The sequence below is a fragment of the Alligator sinensis genome, unplaced genomic scaffold, assembly GCF_000455745.1.
Source record: "Alligator sinensis unplaced genomic scaffold, ASM45574v1 scaffold140_1, whole genome shotgun sequence".
Classification (NCBI taxonomy): domain Eukaryota; kingdom Metazoa; phylum Chordata; order Crocodylia; family Alligatoridae; genus Alligator; species Alligator sinensis.
Window position 1 is genome coordinate 1427910 of NW_005841836.1, and position 17685 is coordinate 1445594.

The 17685-nt window shown below is 40.3% G+C and overlaps 1 protein-coding gene across 2 annotated transcripts in view; it reads right to left on the reverse strand.

The window, feature by feature from the left end:
• The window catches only part of RALGAPA2 (Ral GTPase activating protein catalytic alpha subunit 2), a 375043-nt gene that overhangs the window by 238022 nt on the left and 119336 nt on the right, over positions 1 to 17685 (reverse strand). For both annotated transcript variants that reach the window (XM_025201970.1, XM_025201964.1), the window contains exons 11-14: positions 14496 to 14669; positions 13394 to 13531; positions 9380 to 9528; positions 3436 to 3547 (exon numbers count right to left, since the gene is read on the reverse strand). In XM_025201970.1, the coding sequence (XP_025057755.1) occupies positions 3436 to 3547; positions 9380 to 9528; positions 13394 to 13531; positions 14496 to 14669 (573 nt within the window). The remainder of the gene's footprint in view (positions 1 to 3435; positions 3548 to 9379; positions 9529 to 13393; positions 13532 to 14495; positions 14670 to 17685) is intronic.

Consider the following 17685-nt stretch of genomic DNA (forward strand, 5'->3'; position numbering starts at 1 on the left):
CCTGCCCAACGCAGACCCACAGGCACCCCCCTCCGCCCCCCGGGGATGCGTGCAGTGGCAGGAGCCGCCCCACCCCACGAGCTGAGCCTCCATCTCCCTACCCCCCATGGGCAGCGCCTGCCCCCGCTCCCTCCTTCCCTCACTGGGGGGGGGAGGGGCGCAGGGCATTGATCTGCGCCCCCCCCATGCCCCTTCCACCACAACAGACTTACCACCTGGAGGCAGCTGCATCAGATATCAAACTGGTATTGGCCGATATGCCTTCTTAAATATTGGCTATCGGTATCAGCCCCCAAAATCTCTATCGGTGCACCCCTACTTAAGTCTGATTCTCAACCAGGGTGCTGCCAGATCTTTTGAAGGATGCCATGAGGTAAGAGGAAATAAGCAAGGTGTGAGGAGATAAACAGATTAACTAAGTAGATAACATAGGCTCAGGCTTGTCCTGTCTGGAGGACCCCCATGCCCATGGTCAGGCCGCTCTGCAAGGAGTTAAGTACTGTAATATACAAATTAGTTTTGAAAGGTGGTTCTGCTTAGTTCAGAAAAGGTATGGAGGGGTGCCTCAAATACAGTGAGAGGTGCCTCAAGCCCAAAAACATTGAAAACCACTGATCTAAATAAAAACAACATCTAAGAGTCACAATGGCCGTGGCCAGATGAGCATGGTCATGCGGTATGTGGCACTGCAGACATATCTGCAACGCCACATACCATATATTCTGTTGTTCTCTATGGAGGCTTTTTCTACAGGAGGATTTTTTGACCCCTGGATATCCAGGGGTCAAAAAGTCAGTGAAAAAAAAGACACGGAGTGGAAAACACTGCTGAAGCCCTGGGAGGCCCCCAAGATGCCGGTAAGACTGCTAGAGCCAGCCCACTGCTGGCCCCAAACTCCCCTACCCCACCCTGGGTAACCTCCTGCATGCCAGAACATACATGGCACAGGCGTTCCCTGGGGACAACTAGTGGAGGCATAAGGTGGGCTGATGCTAGTTGTCCCCAGGGATCCAAATATCCACACATGTCTGGATGCAGCCAATGGTGCTAGACATCAAAGTTTTAAAATCTGATTAAAAAGAGAAAAAGATGTACATTTGCTCTCATATTTTTTCTTGAAATTAAGCTGTTAGACTTTGATTATGAGATCAACACACTTTGTAAATTAAGAATGAAACCTAATTTATGCAAACTGTTATGTAAAAGTGTCTTGATTTTTTTAAAAAATATTGTAGGAAAACATCTTTTTAATCTCCTAATTTTTCCCCTACTGATTATTGTATATATATTTTCTGGTGTATTGTTTTCCTTCTTTATTGTCTGTATTACATTATTTGTTCTACATTAAAGTACTTGCTTTGGACAGATGTCATTCAAGTGCCATTCAGGAACTACAGTATCTTAATATTTATTTGATGCTGGTACACCCACAATGTTGTGCTGTGATGCATTCTTATTTAAATTGCTTTAGTTTTTAAATGTTATTCTCAGTTCCTTTCACAACTTACAGGAAAAATTGTTTTTGAAAGGAAAAAAAATGGTGGGGGAGGATGTTATTGTCATACTCCTATAAGATTATTACCAAATAGGAAAGGTAATATACTACTTTAGGAAGGAACAGGAGACTTGATTCACTTGTAAATTGGTTATCCAATGAATATATGTACAGCGATTTGACATCAATAGCCTGAATGTCTTTGTCAATAGTATGTCTGATGCCAGAGAGTTTAAAAATCTGAAATCATTAAAAAATTGATACATGAAATAAAAGAATACATCAGAAGTAAACTGAATATAGAGAAGAGATAAATATTTTCAACCGGTAAATACACAGAATCTAAACAGACCAATCGTTTATATAAAATAAAACCGTCTTTCCTATTCACACTTAATTGGAAGGTTCCAATCTGGATTGACTTCAGAGATGCAATAAACAATGATATGGGAAAATGCTTGCATACATCAACATCACCTTAACTGCGTCTTATGGAACACCACAAGAGGGGCAGTGAATAGAATGTGTTTAAAATTTGGTTCCATTTATCTAACCAGGGACCATAACACTAAAAAGTTTTAATCTTCACCTTTTACATCATAGTCGTACATGGTACCACTGTTTGTAGAGTTAAAATCCTTATAACATTTTCACTTCTTAGTTACTAATATACACTCTCAACCGTATTTTACCTCCACCTTAATGAATGATTTTTGTTCCAGAAAATATACAGTACACACTTTTTCTCTATACAAACTTCCATAGATCTTGACTAGTCAATAAGTAAAGAAGATATATAAAGACTGGAATGTGGCTCATAGGTTGCCCATATGATTCATCAGTAAGTTGTAAATTTCTTTAAGAAAACACAATTTGGAGCCAAAAGGAATAAAAGGTAACATCCTGGTGAACACAACAGGGTAAATATATTTTGGTGATCAATTCTAGATAAGTTCCCAGAGTTTGAAATTCAAGAGTAATCTACTGTGCTAAAAAGAACTCCTGACAACAACCAGAACTTGTTGAAAATACCTGTTCATAATACTTTTACTTTAAGAGCTCTGAAATAATATAAGAGAATTATCATTATAATAAAAAGAGCAAAGTAAAAAATTGAAAACTGTCAACAAACAATGGCACATCATGAAAAATCTTAATGCTAGATGCCATGAGCCCTCATATTGTACCTCAGGGCATAAGTACTTACTAATTTACTTATGAATATTTTCCTTCATTTAACACAGTCCAACACTTGGACTTGCTAGATGAATTTACCCATTGGAAAACAATTATAGAAAGCTCAGATTATTTGTGATTTTGATAGAGCCAAGTTGCAAAAATATAGCTAATCCTATAAAAGGAGGATGTACTGATTATGATATGCTAGTTATGTTATTTTATTAAACTAACCAAGTTGTTTCCATATGAAAGTAAGTATTTTGCAACTAGAAGAGTGCAAGATGAACAGGAAGCAGGAAATTACTAAGAACAAACAATAGAAAATCTAGCTGTAGCTTCTAAATGAGGGATCAGTGAGCATAAAGGGAATGCCTATTTTCAGCATAAATGTTTCCTTACAGTAGTAACAAAAGCACAAATTCCATAACACACATTTATGTGTCTTTCTTACCATGACATGTAAATATCCTTCTGGTTAGAATGAGAGACCTGCTCCAATGCAGCTGGAGCCTCTAGTGGCTACATTTACAAAACAGACAATGCCCCATGAAGTCAGGATATCATGGGTCATAAATAGTATTTTAATATGACAGGGCAATATTGAATTAAAACAATGAAATTTTCAGAGGCAGAAAAATATAATGGAAAAACAACCTCTGATACAACCAAAACTAACATGAAAATTATCTACCATTCTTCTGAAGATGCTTTGCATTGCAAAAGTAGATTTACATGTTCTTAACAAAAAGAAAGGCACTTACCCGGAAAAGCAATCCTGCCATGCTTTGAGCAAACGTGTCCTTTATTTGGTTATCCTTTGGCCTCTGCATGACTGCTTCTGTAATTCTCAGGAGAATCTGTAACATCTGTTCCCTGGTATCAAAGTAAAATCTCACATTTTAGTTGCATGTTTTATTAATTATACTTGTTCATTTGTCAGTGGGAGAAATGTACCAAGTCTCAAACTGAAAACATGATTATGTTCAAATATACTTTGCAGATGACCTTCAAGACAGAGATATAGAGATGGAGGTAGAAAGTTGGGGGAAAAGTTAACCTTTGATATTTTACAAGGCGACTCAGAAGGGGAAATAACCAAAACCCCAAAGTCACAGGCAAGAAAGACATCTCTAACTAGTTCAATAGTAGGTCCACACACAGACCACTGGAAGTGCCTAAGGAGAACTTAAGGATGCCCTTAGTTACATACCAGGGACACTGTAAGACTTTAGAACTGAGTGTCTATAGAAGCAGTCAAAATTGTGTATTGTTTTTGGATGCAAAATATTTAATTTTATTAAATAATACAAGAAAGCTACCTACCAGTAACTGGAGTTCTTTGACATGTATTGTCCACGTAAATATTGCCACAGGTAAATATACTCACCCGTGAGGCTTTGATAAGATACAAGTATTGCTAAGGTGTGAAAATCAAGTATGGTCCAGTCCCAACCCTTCTCCCCCAGGGACTGAGGGGATAAAGGGAAATGAACACTTTTCACTCAGTTTCCTCTCAGTAACAAAACTTCTAGTACTTACGACAGAGGAGAAAAAGGAGGGCAGGGTTTGAATACGTACGTGGATAATACGTGTCAAAGAACTCCAATTACTGATAATTACCAACCTTTTCTTGCCTGAATAATTCACCTAGATGACCTCAATATAGTGCCCACACATACCTAGAAGTGGGCCTGAGTTTCCTAGGAAAACAGCAACTGAAAGACTGTCATAGTAAAAGCAGCACCATTCCTTGAGGCCTCCACAATAGCCTAATGTTTGTAGTGATGTTCAACAGGCTACCTACCTCCTATTCTCACTGAGGCACCAAGTCTTGCAACACACTCAAATGCAAGTTGTGCCCCCCTGCACATCAATACAAACTCACATTATCACTGGACCAACTCACATGGATTATAACATCTGCGGTTCACTCATTTGCACCTCTATCAACATCATATATGCTATCACTACTTACAATGCCCCTCTTCCCAGGTTTGACAGACAGGGCAATCCCCATGTTAAAGAATGAGGTAACACTGGTCTGACATTGAGGCCAAAAAACACAGAAAAGCCTAGTGCAGAACATTTTAACATTCCTAGACTTTTCATTGATGACCTAAGAGTACCTGTTTTTAAACAACAGTACTTTAAAAGCTGACTTGACCAGAAAATTGCAAAACAAGAAATCATCCACAGATTTGGTTTTGTTAATTCTGGTCTAAACAGGGACTACAGATTCTTACTCCATTAGCATGATTAACTTTTTGGACCCCTTTGTTCCGTTTGGTTTATCATCTGTTTTGCCTTTCTCAGCACTGCCTTCCCTCTTCTGTCTTCCCCACCTCCCTCACTTTTCTGCCTTCTGCATTCAACTCTCTCTCTATTTGATACCCTTCTCTGTGCATGTCCTTTCATAGTATCTGATGAAGTGAGCTCTTGCACACAAATGCTTATACATCTCGGATTCAGTCAATAAGGTACATTTCTACTCTGTCTTTGCTCTGACTTCAGACTAACACAGTTAACAATCTCTGTCTGTATTGATACAGGTCTGTATTGAGCTCCAGGTGGCCTTGCTATAGATGCTGCTTATAAATACACTGCAAAGAAAGGCTACAGACATAACCTAGACCAGGGGTTGTCAACCAGGGGTACATCTACCCCATGCTGCCGCCTCCCAGGAGCAGGGTGAAGGCAGCAGCGCCCCTCTGTGGGCTGCACAGGTGCCGCCCAGCCGGCCGGACACAGGGGGGGTGGGGAGATAGCATGTGGCAGCTCCTGCTGCCACCCACCAACCCACACTGCCACCACTCTGCAACTAGCCGCATGCCGCCTCCCACATCCGGCTGCCGGGGGTACACTTATTAAAAAAGGTTGAAAACCCCTGGCCTAGGGTGACAGCCCCCCAGAACCCAAGGAGCCTGCAACTCAGCAGTCCTAGAGCCCCCATACACTGCATGTGCTGGGGGGAGGGGACAGGCAAGGAGGGAGGGGCTGGCAGGTCAGCAGGGTGCCGATGAGGTCTGTGGTCCTTAGCCACTCCAAAATTGGACACCCCTGGCCTAGACCTTCAAGGAAGCAGGCTTGACCTCACTGATGATGACCCTACTTCATAACAGTTTCATAACAGAGTTTAACAGAGCTTAAAGATTCAACTTGGCAATCTTTGAACCAAAACTGCCATGTGTTTAGATTTCTGTACTATTGCTATAAAAAGCTTTGTAAACTCACAAAAAGTCTTAGTCATGTGCAAATAATCAGCTAAAGCTTTTCTGGCATTGAAGGACTGTAAAAGATAGTATACAGAGGATCTGCTGGGACAGCTCAGATCTTACTCGCTCTCCTTGCTACCAATTGCCACTAGAAATGCCACTTTCATTGACAAAGAGTAAAAAGCATATTGCACATATCAGGATAACCCACATACAGTCTTAGCATACCTTATGGAATACTCATAGTAACAGGCACACTGGAGTGGGGGAAAGATAGGGGGAGTTGTACAGAAATCATCCTAAACAAACCAGGGTGGGGGAAAGAGAGTAGACTGGAACTGGAGTCTGGGAGAGAGAAATTCTGGTTGTAATTCTGAGGGGAACACTGGATTGGTTGTGTATGAAGAACTGGAGACTTGGATCGAGGAGCTGGCAATGGAAATGGAAGTGCTGAGGAGGTGGAGGGTGGACAGGAAACAATGGCATTAGATGGGAAGAATGTGGTAGGAATGGAAACAAGAACAGCTGAGCAAGGGAAATAGGCCTTGGAACCAATCACAGAATGCTGAGATGTGATCTGAATGGGCAAGGAGCTTGGGACTAGAAAAAGAATGGTGCAGGCAAAGACAGCTGAACTGGAATTAGGAGGAAGAGTGGAGAAAACAACGGACAAGAACAGTTTGGAGGGGCTGAGAGTGAGGAGGATAGAATATGGGAGAAGAGACGGGAGACTTTTTTATAACCAGGGGCAGAACCTGTTTCTTAGCATCTCACTATTTCTCCACTGCTAGCAGGTATCTGCTGTCACAGTGAGCGTCTTTCCTCACATTAATACTATTTTAGGATTTCCTACTCCTTGGAGGAAAATCCAAGGTTGCTTGATTTTGCAGCCCTAATATACTGAGTGATGCAAAATATTTGCACACAATGACGTTTCTATCTGTAACATATCTTCTAAATTTCATATGCAGTGAATTCCAAAATTTAAAGGAAATGTGCTACCCTTTAGGGATTAGAACTCTTATTAGTTTTGGTGAAAGTCAGAAAAAATAAGAAGCAAAAAGGGGGAGCATGGAGAGCCCCAGGCACCTGGTTAGCAGAACCAGCAGCTCCAACCAACTCTGTAACTGTTTTCAGACGGATCAACTCATTAAAGCTTTCCAGCACAATCCAGAGCTCTTGGGTATCCTCATAATCAGGAATCCAGGTTTTCTGTTCACCACAGAAAAATGCAGTAAAACCCAGATTTTCTCATTTTAAGGAGAAAAACACAAATTTTCTTTAAAGGAGAAAAATGCGGGGAAAAGGCGGGTTTGCCCTTGCAGGCTGGCAGAATTCCAGGGCTACCACCCCCACTGCTTCTGGGTGGGCACAGGGCACCTTGCCATGACGGCATGGGGCTCCCTGCAGTCATGGGTGACTGGTGCCTCTTCGCTCTGGGGGTCTCCCAGTGACCAATTGCTGATGGGGGCAGAGGGGGGGTCCCCCAGCAGTGGATTGCCGACCGGAGGAGGGGAGGGGTCCCCCAGCAGCCAATCGCCTCTCCTGGAAGTGCCAGCAGCAAACCAGAAACCAGAAGTGCTGCCAGAAAAACCAGAAGAGCCACTGGCACTCCTTGAGGGGGCACTGGCCGGCCCTCCCCACTCTCCGGCTGGTGAGGGCCAATTTCAGGGGAACCTGAGCTTGCAGCGGGCAGCCTGCACCTGCCCCCACCACAGGGACAACTCTGGCTGTGCCACCCGTCTGTTGGGGAATGGGAGCCAGGCGATCACGGCCACAGTCACTCCAGGCGCCAGGAGCAACGCTCAGGTCTCCCCCAGCAGGAGTCATTATACGATCATAGCCCTGCTGCACCTGGGCTGGGCGCAGGTGCGCTAAATTGCACAACGAGGCTGCGCACCACCAATGCACTGTGGCACTAGTGTACACTCCCTGCTCAATGCCTGTAAGCATTATAATGAAACTCGCTGAGCACTAGGTGGAATCACGTATGAATGTAAAATGAGCGTTACAGTGAAATAGTGCTAAGTGAAACAGCATTAAGCAGGGGTTGCCTGTATAGTGGCGTTTCATTTTAACTGAGAAAAAGCATGCATTTGGGGGTTTTAATCAGAGGATTTGTGATTTTTAAACAAAGAAAACCATAATCCCTGCTCATAATACAGCTTTTAAAATGATGATTCACAAGCACAAGATAAACCAGAACTCAGAAGGGAAAACGAAAAGACAAACAGCAGACACAAAGTAACCCAGAGTCCATGGCATGATGGAGATATTAAGGGAGGTTATGTAGAGTTCCTGAAATGGAGGGAAAGGGACAACTGACACACAGGGAGCAAACAGAGGGGAATGCAGGAGAGCAAGCAGCCCCTAGTGTATGCAATGTTGCTTCTGTAAGCAAAGTGCACAACTTTCTAGTGCAGTCGTCCTCAGCCTTTTCAGACTCAAGATACCCCTCATTAGACTGAAGGTACCCATTAGAAAATGCTAACTCTTAACTTTCATTTGTTATTGACGATGGAAAAATAACAGAACAATTTTTGTATTGCAAAGATATTAGAAAGACCACCATGGGTCATAATGTTTTTAAGACTATGAATTCCTATTTGAAATCTCTGGGTTTCTCTTGTGAATCATGTTTGTACACCAAACTACTAACACTGTGCAGCACCTTGGAACGAATATCAAGGCAACCCCTTAGGATGCTGCAGCACTTTGGTTGAGAATCACTGCTTTAGTAACATTCTATCAACATAGATTTTGGTTTAATCTTCTACATATTTCTACTATTAAATAAAATAGTCCATCTTGCATTAGAAAAATACTTTTAGATTAAATGCAACATAAATATGCAAGAGTGGTGGAAAGTATGCTCAAGCCTACACACCCAGGCAAGCACTTGCTTATATTTGGTGATAAATAGATCAAAGAGCTAAGAAGGTATATTCAAGCCCACACAGATGAGCACAAACAAAAAAGCACCTGTCAGCCCTAGTGATAGAATGAGGAACTGAATGGGTTTGATTTAAAAAAAAGCCTTCCCACATTTTCACAGCAATCACAGGAATTTAGCTCCTGAACTACAAGGTCTGCCTTAGTGTAACATGATCATTTCAAACATCAGAACTGATTCATATCATTCTAGATCAACAACTTAAAAATCAATTTTTAATTTAGCAGCATTTACCACTGCAAAATTTCAATACATTATTGTAAAATGCTGAATGTTTAGCTTGCACAAGAATCAAGTTTTATGACTGAGAATAGTTCACCTAAAGGTTATAGTAGCAAAAGTTTTAAAACAAAACTCTCTCAATACTCAACATTTTATGAGCATTTTTCCCTCTGTGGAATTATAACTTGTTACCAAATAGTAAGTATAATCTTATTATATATTTTTTTAAATAAAGCCTTTTCTCCTGATCAGTTATTTTGCCTTACAGTCCTAATATTAATACAATGTGAAATATAGATGAAATAAATTAAATCTTACCATGTTTTTCTGTCCATTGAAAGTTCCATTATCATGCGCCTAAAAATACTCAGAACTGCTTTGCAAGCATCAACTTGCTCCTTTAAGAGTGCAGGGACTTCAGCACATGGTTCCAATAAAAAAACATTTGCAGAATTGGTCAAAAACACCTTGAAAGAAAAGCATTTTAATTAGAAAAAAATTCAGTGCCACACAAGACTAACAGCCAAATTCTGCAACAGCCATTTTGTCCTCTTCTAACTGAACCTTACCTTTCTTTAGAGTAAGTTGTGTTACTTTTTTTTTTTTTTAATCTATCACTATTTTCTTTGCTCTTCCACACAATTCCACAAAAGAAGAGAGTTAAGTTTCACCCACTTTAATAATAAAAACATAATACATATTCTGTTTGTTTTCACTGTTACAATAAAATGGAATATTTTCAGGATCTTTTGAATGTTTGTTTTTGCCCCCTTTTTGCCAGGGAGTTGAAAGGGAAAGAACATCCCCTATTTTCTAGCTGAACATATCGAAACAGTAGTTCTACTTTTGAAAATTTACATTTAGCACAGGCAATCCCATAGCTTCAAACAATTCCCATCTCTGTAAGTATGCAAATAGTGTCTAATATGTCTGGCTTTCCAAGTCAGGAGCACAGTTTAATATGCATTTAAAGAAATACAGCAGAACTTAAAAGTTGTCCAAAAGGAAACTCATTAGAAGGTTCAACTGCACTAACAGTTGCTTCAGATGGCAAAAAGAAAAAGGCCTTTATCCATTCTTTACTTAAAAAGCAAATCTTGAATCAGTGCTTACATAACCCGGCAGAACTCCATTTTTAGCACAGCAAAAGGAAGTATAGAGTGCTTTCTGGCGTATAGAAGCATTTTGACCACTTTACCTGAATGTCCTCTTAAAGGGCCCAATTGTACAGCTATCACATTAATAGGAGGACTCCTGCTGTCTTTAATGTAAGTTGGAGGGCCCTTAACTAGGATAATTTTCTCAAAAGCCAGCCCATCAAGGACAAAATTTTGAAACTGGAACAGCAGCTTGTTAAGAGAAAAGGTCTTTGCTAACAGACTACTTGAGTAGATGGCTTATCACTAGGTTCACAGAATGGGATAACCCTGGCTAACCCCTAGTACTCAGGATTAGTATATAATTTAGTCCCTTTTTAATGAAATTTAGGATGGGGAGGGGGTAGAGGGAATAGTAAAGGTAGAAACCAAATTATGCTGCTCCATGATCCTTAGACTATTTTTAATCCAAATTTTGGATTAGAACTGCAGAGAATTATTTAGTAGCCCTAAGAATCGGTAAAAACTAAAAAACAAGCTCTCAGTTAAAAGCTGTCTTTTCTTTTTAAACCAGATGTGCATTTTACCTTCTCAGACAGGCTGCTGATGTGTGCAGAAAATCATCTCCTGATTGGTGACACTGCATGCAGATTTGTCTTTAAAGTTTAGATAGCTAGTTTTGTGAATTTCCTCTGCCATATTTGTTTCTTGAGTGACCATGTTGACTTTAGATATACTAGTAATATATGCCTGACTGAATGTTATGCTTTCCCTATCAAGTATTTCTGCAAAGACATGAGAAAAAAACACTTCATATTTGATCAACAGTTACTTCTTTTCAATGTTAATACAAAGTCCCCAGTTCACATATATTGCTCCTGTTAATCCTGCCTGCACAAGTGACTGACTACTTGGTGTTCATTCAGTTATCCAGTAAGACATGCAGACTGAACAAGAAGAGTTTAGAATCAAATGAGGTGAATAGCCTGAGCTCTTTGGATCTATACAACTCAGGCTATTCAAAGTTGTAGAGACAAAAATAATTGTAATCTTTCTTTCAGCTGCTTCTGCTACTTAGAAGTTATGGCCCATGCTGGCTATCCTACTAAAGATTATTTTAGGCTTAAGACCGCAAGGGATTCTACTGTGGATGTCCTCTGACTAAATCAGCAATGGTATGTGTTTCCTACCTGCCGGCAAGGAGCATCTTCTTGTTCAAAATGAGATGCAAATAAATCTGTACCTTTGAATTAAACCTATTTGCTGCTTTTCTTTTTTTTTTTTTTACATGTAATTTTATCACTAGTCCATCATATTATAGAATGCCATAGATGGAAAATTGCAACTGCTATAATAAAGTGTAAGAGCAAATTTTATTTTTGTTCCAACTTAGTGAATGAAATTTTTACATAAATAGCCATTTTAACCTTAATTATAAAATCTATACAATACAAAAGTATAACAACTTAGGTAAACAAGTAATGTATGTCACCGTCACCTTTTGCCAACTCCTTGTTTGGACACTCTTGGCATGTGGCAGCTCACTCTACTTTGAAAAAGGAGGAAGCCCCCTTGAACTTAGTACACAGTGACAGTGTCCATGTAGCAGCTTATATAGAATGGCTAATGCACTGTCAGTTCACTCCCTAGCTTACCGTACAGCAGTTTCTCTATGTAGAGAAATGCTAAGATAAAGAGCTCAGAAGGAAACATTTACACTTAATTCACAACCATTTCACCTTATTTTTAAGATACAGAAGTATTGACGTTTCAGCTACTGCCATTCTCAAATTTTTGTTGTCAGGTATCATTATAGCTACTTACATAAGCATGCATTTAGACAGTTTACAGCGGAAGCAATTAAAATCAGGATTGAAATCTCAATTTTTTATAACTCTGGTTTTAAAAACACCTTACCCCAAAGCTGTAAGCAGTTACTCTTTATTAAATTCTCTTTAGGTACCATGACTGAAGTGCCATTTTGCCTGTCTTGAGTTACCCACTTAACCAGGGGTTGGGGGAAATGTGGTCTTTTTTTTGTTTTGAATAGGAGGTAAAGAAACTGTTTTTACCCTATAAAAGCCCAGATGTCTTCAGAGATTTTGTTGCAACTTTTCCTTGAGATATCTATCCGAGCAAAGTTATAGGTCTGTGAAAATTGACTTAGAATGGAAATGGTCTTGCATGCTTAGACAAGTGGAAAACCTAAATATGTTTCTATTTTCTTATACAGGCCTCTTCTGCTAGGGTTACCATATATCTGGGTTTTCCAGGACCTCTTTCTGGGTCCTCAGATCTCCATCCAGGCATTTTTTTAAAACCTGAACAAATGTACAGGATTTTGCTCTGCTCCACTGGTGGGAGCAGAGGGAGGGCAAGTGGAGGCAGGGGGCACCATGTGAATCTGCATGAGCACACACACATGGCTGGCATGCAGCCTGGCAGGGTGGTGGGAACAGCCTTGGCAGCTGGATGCAGGTAAGTTGATGGGGAGCAGGGGCTGGAGGGCCAGGGCATGTGAGGGAGGCAGATGCCTGCCTGCGCTGGGGGATGGAGTCCAGATGCTAAGGCTGTGGCATGTCACAGGGGCAGGGGGAGGGAGGGTCCTTTGGGGGCAGTGGGGAGCTGCGCAGCCAGACTAGTGGCACCAGGAGCCAGGGCCTGTGGTCACAGAGGCAGGGCACCCGGGAGACACAGCCCGGGAGAGGGTGTAGTCATGCTGCCTGGTGCCAAAGGCCTCTCCTCCTCCTCCCTGCAGCCCGCACCAGGGCTGGGCTCATTCCACCGCCACCCGCATGTCAGAGCCATTACAGCCACTGCATTGCAGCATGGTTGGGATGGGGCAGTTGGATGCGCCCTCCAGCAGGGCTGGAGGGAACAGGGGGTTTTGGGTCAGGAGTGAGGGGCACCAGCAGGACTGGGGAGCCTGTGGCTTGGGAGAGGGGCACTGGCAGTGCCAGGGGGCTATGGGTTGAACCTGAGGGACACCAGCCCTGGGGGTGAGGGACTGTGGATCAGGAGTGAGGGGTACTGGCAGGGCCAGCAGTCTGTGGGTTGGGAATGAGGGGCAGCAGCAGAGATGGGGCTGCAGGTGGGGAGTGAGGTGTCCCCATAACAGGTGTCCTCTTTTTTGGAATTGGAAATATGGTAACCCTTCCTTCTGCCAACTTCCAAACAGCTTATGGGAATTGTTGAAGTTCTTGTTAAAACCACAGGCTTTTTCTGAATACCATACCTGTAACGCAGCCTGTGCCCCAGCTTTCACATTCTTGTCTTCATCTTCTAATATACATCCTCTACTAACAGCACTAGTGAAGGAATACGTTCTTCCCCAGCTGGAAGTTCTTTTATGTCCAGAATGTTCAGTGGCAAACTTTCAAAAACAAAAAAGTCAATTTATTAATAGGGATATATCTTTCATTAGCCTTTATGTTTACATATAGAACATGCAAATGCTATGGGGAGGGAAACAGAACAATGACACAGGTTCCATGCTTAATTTGGAAATAAATTTGTGCCCATTAATCAATGTGTTCTTTTATTCAAATATTTACATCATATTATATTTAAAGGCTCATAAAACGTTTAAGGGCTGTTCACCTTAAATTCAGAGTCAATATTTTGGCTCTCTATAAAACAGTATAAAAACTGGCACTGCAATTTTTTTTTTTTAAATATCTGCAATCTTTTTTGCCAGTATGAAGAAATGCCCTTTTAAATAATTTCACACCTCAGAGAAATGGTCAAATACAGTTGGGATATATTCCTGGTTCAATATATGAAAAAGGTCCAAGGCACAAAGTTCAGATCTGCATCTGAACTTCCTAATATTCAAGATGCCTGGATCCATGTTTTTGCTCTAATTCAGAACACTGACAGAAATTTGAAAATGGAAGTTGGCATTTATCTCGATATTATAACACATTTATGTTTCAAATATATGCAACTTAAATATTGCCATTTTATACCCAAACTGAAATATTACTGCCAGAAGGAAATATCACTCTATACAGTGAGCTCTACTTTGGTAGAACTCACAATTTAATATTGTAAAATGTAAATTATTTGTTTAATTAAGCCTATCTTATGGTATTTACATGGAAACAAAAGGAAGATAAGAGATCATGTTTTTGAAAAGGGATCGGCATCCAGAATCTCCCATTCCCAGGAGTGGGCATTATGAGACTTGGCACTTTTTAAAATACAGATTTAGAGAAGGAAAAGGTAAACAGGCAAATAAGTATCAGTTTAGTTACAAAAAGATTTTACAAAGCAATATTTAATAAAAGATAAACATTATTCCGCCTGCTTGTATTAAATAACAACTGGTACCATACATGTTTGCTATCTGTCTGTGTTTCTGAATGCTCCAAGGTAGTCAAATCATCTGGACTGTTTTCTTTTTTATCTGGTTCTTCCATAAACACAGGTTTCTCTTGCAATATCCATTTTCTGTATACCTTCACTACTTTTCGTGTTGCAGATATATCAGAAGAAGGTAATAAAAAAGCCTAAAATGCAAAGTTAACTGAGTTTATCTATTTATAGTATCTTATAAATTAAACAGTCCAAAAGAAAATAGCTTAACTTAGAATCTTTAACTTTTAAATTGCTACTACAAAGAATTACAATTATCACCTATATATATGAAAGCAGATTAAAATGCCATTGCAGCGGTCTATGACCATTAAAACTGATTTTCATACCACATTTGCTCAGACTGCAAGTAAAAAAAAAAAATTTTTTTTCTTATTGCCAGCTCAACAAATTCACCCTTGGTTCTTTTTCCATCTCACACATCATTATCAGTGATCAAAGGCCTGCAGGTTAAATTACGCCCTCAGCTACTCCACCCATGCAACCCTACGGACATCAGATTATGTTCTTAGGGCCATACATAAAAACCTGTTTCAGGCAAGTGCAGTTAATTTGCACAATGGTAAGAGTTAAATGGAAAGAATGGAAGAACAGCAGTTATATGTAAGTTCTATTAAACTTTCTGGAATCCAATGGAAGAAATTATTTCTGCACACTTTGTAAAGTCTGTTTTTGGGAGCCCTTCTATAAAAACCTCCCCTTTCAGAGCCTTGGGTGGCAAGCCTGAGCCCTCCCCCCTGCCCTGCAATTTCAGGGACTGATAGACACCTAATAAAATCTGAGTACACCTGTTGGCCTTTTCCAAAATTTTAAAGCCAGGTCATGGGAAACTGACTTATCTACTAAAATACAAGAGTGACATCCCCCATCACAGGTCAGTGTAAGGCTCAGGGACCAGGCAAGCTTCAAAGCATGCGTTTTCAAGCAGAAGTCTATTTATAGATTCATAGATTGTTAGGGGCTTGAAGGGACCTTGTAGATCATTGGGTCCAGTCCCCCTGCACTAGGCAGGAAAAGACAACTGGGGCCAAGGGACCCCAGGAAGGCAAATGTCCAGTCTCCTTTTGAAGATTTCCAGGGTAGGTGACTGCACCATCACTGGAGGGAGTTTATTTCATAGTATGGACACCCTGACTGTGAAGGAGTTTTTCTTGGAATTGAGCCTGAAGCAGCCTTCCAGGAATTGCTCCTGGTCTTCCCCATGGGTGCCCTGGTGAACAGCTATTCACCAAGTCCTTGATGTGTTCCCTTGATGTAGCGGTAAGCTGCTACCAAGTCCCCTTCTTGCTACCAAGTCCCCTAGCCTATAATTCTTATCCAAGGAAAGGTGTCTTATTTTGAATGAAGTCATTTTGTTATAGGTACTGAAAGGGACCTGTAGGTTTAGAGATGAAACTTTCTGGAAATTTTGAAGCCATGGAAAAAAACTGATTTTCTTCTGGTTTTTTCCCCCCCGGGAAAAAACAGAAATTTGGGGGAAAATTGAAATATATGCAATACTTATTTTCTTAGCACCCTTTACAGATCTAAATTCACTTTGCTACTTTAAGAACATAAAATGTATTATGTGTAACTTGGTTTGCTCATATAATTATCATGTTTGATAGAGATATATATATATAATGCATATATATAATGCATCATGTTTGATATATTTATTAAATTTTAAAGTATTGTTTTGCCTACAATAATTACAATTTGCTAATTTAATTTAATTTAAAATATTTTAAAATTTTGTTACAGATGGAGCTACAAGCTGCTGAACTCTAAGGAACCTAGCATCTCTTAGTTTTTGCCAGTTTGTGAGAAGCAGGTAAAAATTAAAGTTGAAAACAGACGAAACCATCATCGTTATAGTAAAACAAAGAAAATTATTATTCCAGTATTCTGGACTTAGTCTCCTCCACAGCATCAAGCAGATACAGAAAGCACTCATGTTTAGAAACAGCTGAGAAAAAAAGGAAGCCCCCACCCCAAGCCTCACTGAATACAAATTTTGCTCTGTGAAACTTTTCTAATCAGTCTTTTTCTGAGCTATCACTATCAGCAGTTTCTGCTTCTTCTGATTCTTCATGGACTTCTGAAAACTGAAGGTTTGCCTGGATTAAGACAAGCTTCTCTACTCTTTCACATATTAGTTTATTTCTTGATTTGGTGAGAATATTTCCAAACATAGACCAGTTTCTTCCACATGCTACAGAAGATGGAGGAATCTGAAGCAGGCAAGAAGCAAGAGGAGTCAGAGGCTGTTATGCAAAGGCCTTGGCACCATGCTGCAGGGGGAATATGCTTGACAGTCTCAGACTGCATTCCTGGACCAAATACCTGAAGATGTTCTGTATTCTGCAACATTTGAAAATACCTTTCCAACATCTAGTCCTAAGTATTGCTTGATTTGTAATCCAGTCAAATGCAGTGGCAGTGCTATCATCACTAACATATCTGCCTTTGAATCTTGGATCCAAGAGATTTGCAGCAGCATGAATTGATTGGCAACAAAATTCTTCCTGTCTGTTAATAAAGTCTTTCAACTTTTATTTCATCTGTACTTGTAAGCGGAGATGCACTTAGATTCTCAAAAACAGTTGATTTTATCTGGGCCATGTGGTAAGGAATGTCTGACAAAAGTGCACTGTCTGATTCAGACGCAGTGACTGGTGAAGAAAATCTTCAGGGAGGTCTGCAGCTGCACCCAGAAGACATCCTCATCAAGTACAGTGTTCCTTACACTTCTGGGTACTTTAAGATCCTCAATTGTTACTGTTTCTTGGAGAGCTTCTTTGTTTTTTAGTAAAACTTTCAAATGAGATCACCACTCCACCCCATCTAGTTTAACTAGAGTTTGAGTGTCACTATTTTATTCTTTGCATTATTTTCTTCCTGTTTCTTCTTAAAGACTGTAGCCACAATATGAATAGCTTTTACAAGTTTTATAACTTCTTTTGCTCTTCAATAGATCTTTTGCCGAGTGTCCAACTTCATGATGTCATTAAGAAGCAAGTTTAGCCCATGGGATGCACATCCTATTGCAGTAGTATGTGGATATTTATCCATTATGATCTCCCATGCTGTTTTCATGTTACTTGCATTGTCAGTCAACAAAGCAAATAGTTTACCGCTCCCAATCTTCTGTAGGACTTCATATATTTT